The sequence below is a fragment of the Procambarus clarkii genome, chromosome 57 (genome assembly GCF_040958095.1).
Source record: "Procambarus clarkii isolate CNS0578487 chromosome 57, FALCON_Pclarkii_2.0, whole genome shotgun sequence".
Taxonomy (NCBI): domain Eukaryota; kingdom Metazoa; phylum Arthropoda; class Malacostraca; order Decapoda; family Cambaridae; genus Procambarus; species Procambarus clarkii.
The window spans coordinates 27,771,679-27,784,088 of NC_091206.1; the positions used below are offsets into that span (position 1 = coordinate 27,771,679).

Here is a 12,410-nt window from a genome sequence, read left to right on the forward strand (position 1 = left end):
CAGGCTGAAGGCGCAAGGGACATAACGGGTCAGCAAGCCGTTGAGTCGCTTTGCCAGTCTGTACGTTGGTTGGGTATCTGGCTTCAGGGTCTGGTAGTCATTCTCAGACGCTAAAGTACTGAGAGTAATTGCAGCTCTACCTGTAAGATGCACTCTGAGAAGGGTAGACCATTGATCTGCAGGCCAGCTAATTTTATTAGCTAGGTCTCAAAGGTGGTAAAAAAGACATCAATCTCTGTCTCAACGAATGGTGGCATTAACTTACTTGCATGGGAGACATTGAAACTTACTGGGAGACTAGCGGTGGGCTTGTTGGGACTGAGTGTGGTGTGTAGTTTCCAACGTGAGTTCTCGTTGACGACATTCTATAGCCATATCCGCTTGCTGTTTGTCATGCTCGCGTTGTATCTCCAGGTGACGTTGTTTTACTTCAAGCTGTACTCGCTCACGCTCTCTGAATAGGACCATCTCACGTTCCTTTAGGGCCACCTCTCGTTCTTGTTTTTCTTTCCTGATTGCAGCTTCTTCTTTCCTCATTTGTAGAACTTCCTTTTGTTGTTGGAGGGCTTCTTTTTGTTGCTCCCGTTCACGTATTGCAAGTTCGAGTTTGAGTTTTATAGTTGCCTGAGCATTTTTATCTGCAATAGAATGAGTTTCGTGAGTTTCAGAGTAAATTGTCCCTTCATCTAAGAGGTGATCCATTAATAAGTTGTGCAAGTCATTTTTGTTGGCTCCTTGGGGAATCTCTAGTTGATACTCGTGGGCAAGAGCTTGTAATTCAGTCCTCTTGGCACGACATAAGGTCCCTATTTCACCTGCTGGATTGTTACGAAAAGCTTGGAGACGAAACAATGTGAAAGATAGCAAATAAATGCACAACGAATATAGTTGTGATATGGTAAATGTCAAAACAGGATAACGTGGCAACTGGTAACTATCCTGTGAAATTTTAATCTTTAACAATTAACGTTAATTTTAGGATGGTAAACGATTAGTCAATCAAAGTCGCAGGAAATCTTGTACCCGGTACTCAATGTAAGAGAATAAGGGCAAGAAATTCCTACTAAATAAGTGAAACTGAGTTTCTAAAACTAATGAAACATTTAATTGCTTCAAAAGTGAATTCGGTAGTCCAAGAATATAGGCATACCTTGCCGAGTCTCTATAGGACAGAAGCAAGGGTTTCCCACTAAATGAAATATGATACTTACTGAATTAGTGAACTTTGTGCTCTGAAAAAAGAAAGCTAATGCCCTACCTAAGTAAATATCATCATCTCTGACCGACGTGTAGGGTGGCGAGTGTCAACTTGTGACGAGAACTGCTGCTGAGGTCCCAACTCAGCAACGTAGTCCGTGCTAGAGGAACTATGGCCCTCTGTATCCTCCTTCGGTCGGAATGCAGAAGATAGGGTACTTTGACCCGAAGACAAACCAAAGTACCAGGGTACCACAATGATGATCTGCCGATAATGTGAGAAATATCCTAGGGACAAAAGGTGGTAAACACGAGTAATAACACTGAGGGAGGGATGGCCAGTTAAGAGAATGACTGCGGCCTACAGTCACCACGTTAGCCAAAGTTATCCCACACTCACCATATGCTACTCTCGGAATGCACAATACACACAGCACCATATAAATATGAAAAGTAATGAAAATATTGAAAAGCAACTGTAGCAAAGCCAAGTACGCTTACCACAAATTGATGTTCTAGTACTAGTACCTGAGTGAAGCTCCTAGGACAGGCCCCCATTAAATGTGACGGGAAAGTGTTGGAGTGTAGATGTTCGGCAGTCCTCCAATGGCAGGTGTCAATAATGCCTGTCACATTTACACAAAAAAAAACGATAGACTGCTTGCCTGTTGTCTGTGGTAAGTGAGAGGGAGGAACACTTAAAACACAAAGTATGAACAATGAAACTTTAATATACTTTAAACATAAATAAAAATAAAGACAAGTCCCGTGGCAATGAATAGTGCAATTAAAGACCAAAAATAAATGCAAAAACACAATAGAAAAATAGTAAATGGTTTGAGACAAAATAGTAAATGGTGCTGAGAATATTGGCTATGGCTGAGACCTCTCTTAGTATACAGAGCCAGAGAGCTTAGTATGCCAGAGAGAGATGTCAACTCTTAGAGCACAAAGAATATTCTGAAGTTGATGGCTGGTTCAAGCTCAGACATCGACTCAGGTAGATGGCGCTGAGGTGCAGTGTGCAGGTGTGCAGTCGGCGAGTCACCAATCAGGAGCAGGCAGGCTGGGATGGGTAGTTGGCTGGTTGATGACGAGCCGATGTGGAGGGAGTGTGGAGTTCGGGGTTTAGGGTACGTTTTACTTCCTGGTCAAAACGTTTTGTGCTACTGGTGGACGTATCTTGAATGTAGCATCTTATACTTGTAGAATAAACATAACTTTAGGTAGGGAAGAGCAGGCTCAATCTCTCTTGAAAGAGATTATCGTCACAACTCTCCCCCGAAGCCTGCGGTTCCGGGTGAAGTTACATCTTCAGGTGGTAGAGTGGTAGGTGGAGCTGCCTCTACCTCATAGACTCTGGAGAGGGCGTCTGCTATGATGTTGTCAGAACCCTTGATGTAGAAGGTCTCCAGGTTGAAATTCTGCAGATATAAAGTCCATCGTAGAAGCCGTTGATTGTTGAATTGGGCTTGCTGCAGGAAGCATAGGGGATTGTGGTCCGAGTAGATGGTGGTAGACCAAGCACCTTACAGGTATGATTCAAAGTGCTGCAAGTTCAGGACGATGGAGAGTAGTTCCTTTTCGATAGCGCGTAAGGTTCTTTTGGTGTGGTTTTATTTTGTAGCTGTAGTAGCTAAAAGGAAGAATCTCCTCGCCTCGTTGTTGCATCAGGACACCCCCGATGCCGGTACCACTGGCGTCGACATGGAGGATGAAAGGCTTCGTGATGTCTGGCGAGGCGAAAATAGGATTAGAACAGAGCAGGAATTTGAGTTGTTCAAAAGCAGTGGTTTGATGAATGGTCCAATGATACTGTTGCTTGGGGCTGGTTAAAGTGATCAATGGTGTCGCCACCGTACTAAAATTCTACACAAACCTACGGTAGTAGGAGGCAAGACCAAGGAAGCGCAGGAGCTGCTTCCTGGTGGTAGGCTGTGGGTAATGCTGGATGGCTTGGGTACGTATGTTTAACGGAGCTATGCTGCCACTCCCTATCTCATGACCAAGATAACGCACTTTACCTTTAGCAAAGGTGGACTTGGCCAAGTTGATGGTGAGGCCGGCTGTCAAGAGCTTGGCAAACAATCGTTGCAGCTGGAGCAGATGTTCGCTCCAGGTGTTGGTTGCCACAACGATATCATCTAAGTAGGCGTAGGTGTTATCTAAGCCCTGGATGACGCGGTTGACAGCTCGCTGAAAGGTGGCCGGGGCATTACATAGTCCAAATGGAAGGCGTTCGAATCTGTAAAAGCGAAAAGGAGTGGTAAAGGCAGATATTTCCTTAGCTCGCTCTGTCAAACATACTTGGTAGTATCCTTTTAGTAAGTCCAGCTTCGATAGATACCGCGCATTACCAATTGCATCAAGGATGTCATTTATTCTAGGTAAGGGGTACGTATCCTTGACAGTCACAAGATTCAATTTCCGATAATCGGTACATAACCTCACTTTACCATGCGGTTTCGGCACCAAGATGCTGGGTGAGGCCCAAGGGGACTCACAAGGGGTGGCCAGCCCATGATCCAGGAGGTACTGTACCTCAGCACGCATAACTTCCTTTTTACTCGGGCTGATTCGGTAGAAAGGTTGACGAATCGGCCAGGTGTCAGGGAGTAGTTGGATGTCGTGCTGAACCACTTTACACGCTTGTGGATCATCGCTGAACAACTTCTGGTATTCCTTGAAGATTCTGATAAGAGGTGCACTTTTACTGTCCTGCAAATAGGTATGAAGATTAGTAAGGATTTCCGAGTTGGAAAGCACCGACTCAGTGTTAGTGCTTTCGGGAGAAGCAAGGAAGGTTTCACTGTGGAGGTATGGACCTTTAAATGTGGAGACTGATACCAACACAGTGGGGGAATACCTTGATACTGCTTCAGGAGGTTGACGTGGCACAACTGGGTCTTCCGCCGCCTATTTGGAGTCTCAAGAACGTAGTTGTGGTTGTTTCTGCACTCCTTGATGCGGTAGGGTCCTGAAAACTTGTTTTGCAATGGAGAACCTGGGATAGGAAAATATGCCAACACGAAGTCTCATGGTTTAAATTTCCTAAATTTGCTGCTTTGGTCAAAGTGAGTCTTCATTCTCTCCTGAGCTTTCAATAGATTGTCATTAGCAAATTTACGTACTCTCTCTCTAGAATGTGTTTTAAGTTTTAAAGAAACTGGGGCACATTCTGAGGGTCACTGAAGGTGGCATTACGTAGAGAGTTTTTAAAAGCTTTGAGAGGAGTACGGCACTTACGTCCGTAGAGCATCTCATAAGGAGATACTCCTAGAGACTCATTGGGGAGACTTCTGAAAATGCACATAATGAGGTCAAGTTGTTTATCCCAGTCCTTCAAGGTGTCATTGCCGAATTTCTTTAGGAGTGCTTTAATAGTCTGATGACTACGTTCAAGAGAACCCTGTGAAGCAGGATGATAGGGACTGGACAGTACCTGTGTGATGTTGAACTCTTCCAGTGTCTTCTTGAAGAGATCACTGGTGAAGTTGGTGCCACAGTCGCTTTGAACCTCTCTTGGAAATCCATACTGGGTGAAGATCTTCAATAGGTGTTTCACCACAGTAGCAGCTGTAATGTTTTTTACTGGAACTGCTATGGGGAATCTGGTGGTTGGACACAGGATGGTTAGTATATAGGCGTTGCCAGAACTGGTCCGGGGCAAAGGACCAACACAGTCTATGATGAGTCTGGAAATGTTCCGCAGGCACTGGGATAGGATTTAATGGAGCCTGGGGAATAGAGATGTTAGGTTTACCTGCCATCTGATATGTATGACACTGTTGCACGTAACTTTTGACGTCTTTTACCATACCTGGCCAGTAGTAGTCTTGTCTGATTCCGTGGTAGGTTTTGTTAAAACCATAGTGAGAAAGAGCTCCGTGGGCCAGGTGTAGAATATCGGGCCGTAGGCTGGGAGGAATCACTAGTTGTTCGACATTGGCCCAATCGTCATCCTCCTTTAGCTTACTGGGTCTGTATCTGCGGTAGAGCAACTCATTCTCTAGGAAGAACCCAGGGATACTGTCAGGTTGAGTCTCAGCCTGGAAGAATAATGGTGTTAATGATTGATCTTCCCTCTGTAACTTACGGAACTCCAAACTGGTAAGATTAGGAGGTAGATTCTGAGGGTCTTGAGGGACAGCGGTAGCAGTAGAGTCAGCCGGTTGCGGGCGTGCAGCTTGTGCACGGGTGGTCACCAAAACCGGAGGAGAAACTTCATCACTTTCTTGGACCTCTGCTGGAACATATTCAAAGATGGGATTATCCATTACAGAGGTACACACCTGGGGTTTGTCCGTGATGATCAGGTTGGACGGTTGCAGATCTTCTGCCAAGTCGTTGCCCAGGAGAAGTTGCACTCCAGGCATGGGAAAAGGCTTTTCCCTGATGGCGACTTGGACTTCACCGGTCACGAAGGGACAATCCAGGTGGACTCTGGCGAGAGGATACGGAATGGTAGCAGTGAGGTCAGTGATAAGGACGGTTTACCCTGTGTAGATGATGTTAGGCACAGCTGATTTAAATATTATTGACTGAAGAGCCGCTGTGACCCTCAAGATCTTCAATTTGAAACGTCCCTCCGAATCTGTACCGTTGGTAGAGACAGTTCCAGGATACAGGTGTTTGCTGAAGAGAGAAAGATCATTAACAGGAACACCAACATTCATCATAGGCTTACCGGACTTAGGAAGAGTCTGTTGTGATTTAGTAGATTCATTGCTTTTGTATTGAGCCTTCCCACATCTATCTATGGTATGTCCATAGAGTTTGCAATACTTACAATACAATTGTGAGCTCGCTTGATCTGTACTCACTTTATCATAACTGTACCAAGACTTCTTACTAGAAGGTGGTTCTGGTGTCAGCCGGTGGATGAGGCTGTAGGTGTCAGCCGACTTCGCACATTTGATGTAGTCGGTTTCTTCTTTGTCTGCTAAATATAAACGGACGGAAGGGGGAACACGTCTCAAGAATTCCTCAACTAGCATGAGGTTGACGAGTTCTGCAATTGTAGAGATATGTGCTGCTTCCAGCCATTTCATGAAATATCTTTTCTTGGTATTGGCAAATTCTAGAAAGGTGGTGGTACATGCCTTAAGATAATCACGGAATTTTCGTCTGTAGCTTTCGGTGGAGAGAAGGTAGGCGTCCACAACTGCTTGCTTCAGGGTCTGGTAGTCATTCTCAGACGCTAAGGTACTGAGAGTAACTGCAGCTATACCTGTAAGATGCACTCTGAGAAGGGTAGACCATTGATCTGCAGGCCAGCTAAGTTTATTAGCTAGGGTCTCAAAGGTGGTAAAAAAGACATCAATCTCTGTCTCAACGAATGGTGGCATTAACTTACTTGCATGGGAGATATTGAAAATTACTGGGAGACTAGCGGTAGCTTGTTGGCGCTGAGTGTGGTGTGTAGTTTCCAACGTGAGTTCTCGTTGACGACATTCTATAGCCATATCCGCTTGCTGTTTGTCATGCTCGCGTTGTATCTCCAGGTGACGTTGTTTTGCTTCAAGCTGTACTTGCTCACGCTCTCTGAATAGGGCCATCTCACGTTTCTTTAGGGCCGCCTCTCGTTCTTGTTTTTCTTTCCTGATTGCAGCTTCTTCTTTCCTCATTTGTAGAACTTTCTTTTGTTGATGGAGGGGTTCTTTTTGTTGCTCCCGTTCAAGCTTTGCAAGGTCGAGTTTGATTTTTATATTTGCCTGAGCATTTTTATCGGCAATAGAATGAGTTTCGTGAGTTTCAGAGTAAATTGTCCCTTCATCTAAGAGGTGATCCATTAATAAGTTGTGCAAGTCATTTTTGTTGGCTCCATGGGGAACCTCTAGTTGATACTCGTCGGCAAGAGCTTGTAATTCAGTCCTCTTGGCACGACATAAGGTCCCTATTTCACCTGCTGGATCGCTACGAAAAGCTTGGAGACGAAACAATGTGAAAGATAGCAAATAAATGTACAACGAATATAGTTGTGATATGGTAAATATCAGAAACAGGATAACGTGGCAACTAGTAACTATCCTGTGAAATTTTAATCTTTAACAATTAACGTTAATTTTAGGATGGTAAATGATTAGTCAATCAAAGTCGCAGGAAATCTTGTACCCGGTACTCAATGTAAGAGAATAAGGGCAAGAAAATCCTACTAAATAAATGACAAACCAAAGTACCAGGGTACCACAATGATTATCTGCCGATAATGTGAGAAATATCCTAGGGACAAAAGGTGGTAAACACGAGTAATAACTCTGAGGGAGGGATGACCAATTAAGAGAATGACTGCGGCCTACAGTCACCACGTAATCCATAGTTATCCAACACTCACAATATGTTACCCAAGGAATGCACAAAATACACAGCACCATATAAATATGAAAAGTAATGAAAATATTGAGAAGCAACTGTAGCAAAGCCAAGTACGCTTACCACAAATTGATGTTCTAGTACTAGTACCTGAGTGAAGCTCCTAGGACAGGCCCCCATTAAATGTGACGGGAAAGTGTTGGAGTGTAGATGTTCGGCAGTCCTCCAATGACAGGTGTCAATGCCTTTCACATTACAAAAAAAAAAACGATAGACTGCTTGCCTGTTGTCTGTGGTAAGTGAGAGGGAGGAACACGTAAAACACAAAGTATGAACAATGAAACTTTAATATACTTTAAGCATAAATAAAAATAAAGACAAGTCCCGTGGCAATGAATAGTGCAATTAAAGAACAAAGATAAATGCAAAAACATAATAGATAAAATAGTAAATGGTTTGAGACAAAATAGTAAATGGTGCTGAGAATATTGGCTATGGCTGAGACCTCTCTTAGTATACAGAGCCAGAGAGCTTAGTATGCCAGAGAGAGATGTCAACTCTTAGAGCACAAAGAATATTCTGAAGTTGATGGCTGGTTCAATCTCAGACATCGACTCAGGTAGATGGCGCTGAGGTGCAGTGTGCAGGTGTGCAGTCGGCGAGTTACCAATCAGGAGCAGGCAGGCTGGGAAGGTTAGTTGGCTGGTTGATGACGAGCTGGCGTGGAGGGAGTGTGGAGTTGGGGGTTTAGGGTACGTTTTGCCTCCAGGCCAAAACATTTTGTGCTACTGGTGGGCGTATCTTGAATGTAGCATCTTATACTTGTAGAATAAACGGAACTTTAGGTAGGAAAGAGCAGGCTCAATCTCTCTTGAAAGAGATTATTGTCACAATATATATATATATATATATATATATATATATATATATATATATATATATATATATATATATATATATATTTATATATATATATATATATATATATATATACACCAGTCCTCCCCACCATTTCCCCCCTCCCCTCGTTCCCCTCGTTCTCCCATTTTTTCCTCGGTACAGTTGCCAACAACGGCTAGTAATGTGGTTTGGACTTTTACAGTGACCACAGAATTGTCGGGGAGAAGCGACATTAATAACAGAATTTGCGTTTGGTTCACCCTTAGGCGCCGTGGAGTTAGACAATTTAACAAGGGTAGTTATGTCTGGAAAAGAAGGTGCATTAGTTATAGGGTTAGAATGGGCTGGTCTGGACTGGCTGTGGGTATAAGGTTTGTTACAATTAGGGTTATATTTATTTTTACTTTTGCCAGCCAACTGATAGTTTTCTGCCATCTTGGCCAAATCAATAATATTAGTATCTATCTCTTTTTCCTCCTTTTGCCGAACGAATCCCTTTTTCGAATAATCTTATTTGATCATTAGGAAATGCAGTGAGAGATCGGTTGTGTGTGGGCTTAAGGTTGCGATAAGCTTGGCGGTGAGCTTCAGGTGTAATTTCGTTTGCCCTCAAAATCTGTTCCCTGACTTTACTTTCAGGCATAATTGTAGTCAAGCATGCTTATGAAAATGTCTTTGGGTTTCCCTGTAGGATTTTTACCCATTCATCCTATGGCCAGTTCTTGGACATGGCCAGTCTCTGAAAATGGTTGAAAAACCTCTCAGGGTCTGACTCTGAAAATTTAGGCAGGTTATGCTTTTTATCATAATGACTGGGGTTTGAATCTCCGGCCGGTGATGGTACAGGGGTATTGCCCCTAGTCCTTGCCTCCTCAGTTTTGAGCCTTTGCTCCTCCACTCTTGCATTTTGCTCTGCTAGTTTTAATCGGGCCAACTGTAATTCTAATTCTATTCTACTAAATTCACTTTCAGCTGGACTGGCCTGGCATAAAATAGTATCACTTGCCAATAGGCCCTGGTCTATGCAATTCTGTGAAATTTTATTGGTTATGACACTTTTTTTTAGTTTCATTTAACTCTAGGCCCAATTCCTTATCTAACAACACTAGGTTAGCATTGGTCAGCTTCATAATCTCCTCCACTGAAGGTGTCTTTGCCAGTTCCTGCAATTTAGCGTTCATCAATAATTATTCTAGCTCCTAGCCAAAGTAAAAAAATATAAATTAAAATTGGAAAAAAATACAAAAAATCGCACGGCCCCTGTTACAAGGCCCCAATTACTTCAATTGTGAAAAGATCCAGTTAGCTGTCCAGTCAGTGCAACATGTATCCTTTGCTAGTTGAGCTGGACCCTAGGCTATCACACAACCGTTTTGCAGAATGCAAGAATTTTCGTTTTGGAACTCAAAAATCAAATTTTTTACAATTTATATATATATATATATATATATATATATATATATATATATATATATATATATATATATATATATATATATATATATATATATATTTTTTTTTTTTTTATAAAAATAGTTGAGTACCACCTCTAGCTGGAAGAAGGGGGACCCATAGCCTCGGAGGAAACCACGCATAACGCATTAGAGGGAATGTTTAGATCCCCTCCAATACAGTTTCTGTGTGCTTTTCTCCTACCACCCCCTTCCTTAAATATTTTTTGTGCTTTATTATGCATTTGATGGTTACAAGATATACATGGGTTGATACAAATATATATATATATATATATATATATATATATATATATATATATATATATATATATATATATAAATATATATATATATATATATATATATATATATATATATATATATATATATATATATATATATATATATATATATATATATATATCGAAAAAGTAAGATTAATAATTCTAACACGAATTTTCTCAATCTTTCGTACATTACGCTTCACTGTTGGAGGTAAATCAAAAATCACTTCTCCAAAATTCATTTTTATTTCTAGTCTGACGCGACACGGGCGCGTTTCGTAAAACTTATTACATTTTCAAAGACTTCACAAATACACAACTGATTAGAACTTACGTCTCTCTGATATTATATCTACATTTGAGTGAGGTGGGAAGGGTGATGTGGCATTAACACAAGACAGAACAGGAGGGGATATTAATAGGGTATTAAAAGTATCAACACAAGACAGAACAGAAACAATGGGTATTGAATAGAAGTGTTTGTAGAAAGCCTATTGGTCCATATTTCTTGATGCTTCTATATTGGAGCGGAGTCTTGAGGTGGGTAGAATATAGTTGTGCAATAATTGGCTGTTGATTGCTGGTGTTGACTTCTTGATGTGTAGTGCTTTGGAACTTAGTTTGGTCAGAGAGTATGATGTTCATTTTCGCCAGATATTCGTCTTTTTTAAGAATGACATATATTGGCGACTTGTCACCTCTCCTGACAACTATCTCCTTGTTCTCACGAAGGCTTTTAGCTGCCGCTTTAAGCTCGGGGGACAGTATGGTGCTTCTGTAGTTGCCTCGATTCTTTCCTCCTTCTGCAATAAGTTCTGCTTGTAAGGTATCTTTGGTAGTGACCTTCTTCAGGGTCACTACCAAAGATACCTTACAAGCAGAACTTATTGAACATCATACTCTCTGACCAAACTAAGTTCCAAAGGGTAACGAAGGACACTACAGCCGAATTAAAAGCAAAGGTCAACAAACTGATCGAAACTGTGAACGCCAAGAAATCCGGACTCCACCTGCCAAAGATCATTGGGGAATATAAACCTGGATATGCATATAGAAATGTCAAGACGCACAAGCCTGGAAACCCACTTCGGCCAATCATTAGCCAGATACCCACACCCACGTACAGACTGGCGAAGCGACTCAACGGCCTGCTGACTCCTTATGTTCCTTGCGCCTTCAGCCTGAAGTCTCCAAAGGAATTTGTGGACTTACTGCGGGGCACACGGGCCACAGGGATAAGAGCCTCGTTGGACGTAGAATCGCTGTTTACCAACGTACCTGTGGACGAGACAATCGGAATGATAGCCGACAGAGTGTATCGTGATCCAGCCTGTACTCCTCTTGACATGCCAGAAAGTATTCTGAGGAAACTACTCCAAGCTTGTACTAAAGAGGCACCCTTCTTGAGCCCGGATGGGCACATGTATAAGCAAGTAGATGGGGTCGCCATGGGTTCTCCCCTAGGTGTCCTGTTTGCAAACTTCTACATGGGTACCATCGAGCAAAAAGTCTTAGTCGACATGAACTTGAAACCGGCCATATACTGCAGGTATGTTGACGACATTTTTACACAGGTACCTGATGTCAGACATCTGCAGGAGCTAAAGGAGGCATTTGAGCAGAGTTCCGTGCTGCGTTTCACTTACGAGACGGAAAAGGATGGGAAGCTGCCTTTTCTAGATGTAACAGTCATGGAAAAGGGCGGAGGTTTCCACACTGCAGTCTACACTAAGGAAACAAACATAGGAATGTGCCTAAATGCCAACAGCGACTGCCCCGACAGGTACAAGAGGAGTGTTGTTAACGCATACGTCGACCGTGCTCTCAGCCACAGCTCAGAATGGAAGCAAGTCGACGAAGAACTCTGTAGGGTAAGGCAGGTCCTAGTCAATAACGGCTTCTCCAATGGTTTCATCGAAGACATCATAAGAAGGAAAGTGAAAAGCCATGCAACCTCTGAAGAGACAACTAACACAACACCTATACCACTATTAGACTATTTTACAGGAACTTCTTTTCCACAGCTCATAAAACGGAGGAAAGGGTCCTGAAAGATATTGTTAATAGAAACGTTATCCCTACAGACAAAAATCAGAGGATACAACTGACGATTTACTATAAAACCAGAAAAACGGCCAGCCTACTCATGAGAAACTCTCCAGACACAAAACAGAACGCTTTAAAAGAGACTAACGTCGTCTATGCCTTCAAATGCCCACTTGGGGACTGTAAGCTCCAAAAAACCCAGTATATAGGCAAGACA

At 42.5% G+C, this 12,410-nt stretch overlaps 1 protein-coding gene across 1 annotated transcript; it reads right to left on the reverse strand.

Moving 5' to 3' along the window:
• Window positions 1-297: 297 nt before the first annotated feature.
• On the reverse strand, window positions 298-8,844 carry LOC138353388 (uncharacterized). The gene is made up of 3 exons (XM_069306393.1): window positions 8,814-8,844; window positions 6,761-7,123; window positions 298-836 (listed from the first exon to the last, which is right to left on the reverse strand). The coding sequence occupies exons 1-3, from the start codon at window positions 8,842-8,844 to the stop codon at window positions 298-300; spliced, it is 933 nt and encodes a 310-aa protein (XP_069162494.1).
• Window positions 8,845-12,410: the final 3,566 nt, after the last annotated feature.

Excerpts from the sequence above, each read along its gene's own strand:
- LOC138353388 (XM_069306393.1), bottom strand. The coding sequence starts at position 8,844 with ATGGCAGAAAACTATCAGTTGGCTGGCAAAA. Across the intron at positions 7,124-8,813 it reads CTATCAGTTGGCTGGCAAAA|CTTTTCGTAGCGATCCAGCA; the intron begins GTAAAAATAAAT and ends TTCGTCTCCAAG. Across the intron at positions 837-6,760 it reads AGAGGCGGCCCTAAAGAAAC|CTTTTCGTAACAATCCAGCA; the intron begins GTGAGATGGCCC and ends TTCGTCTCCAAG.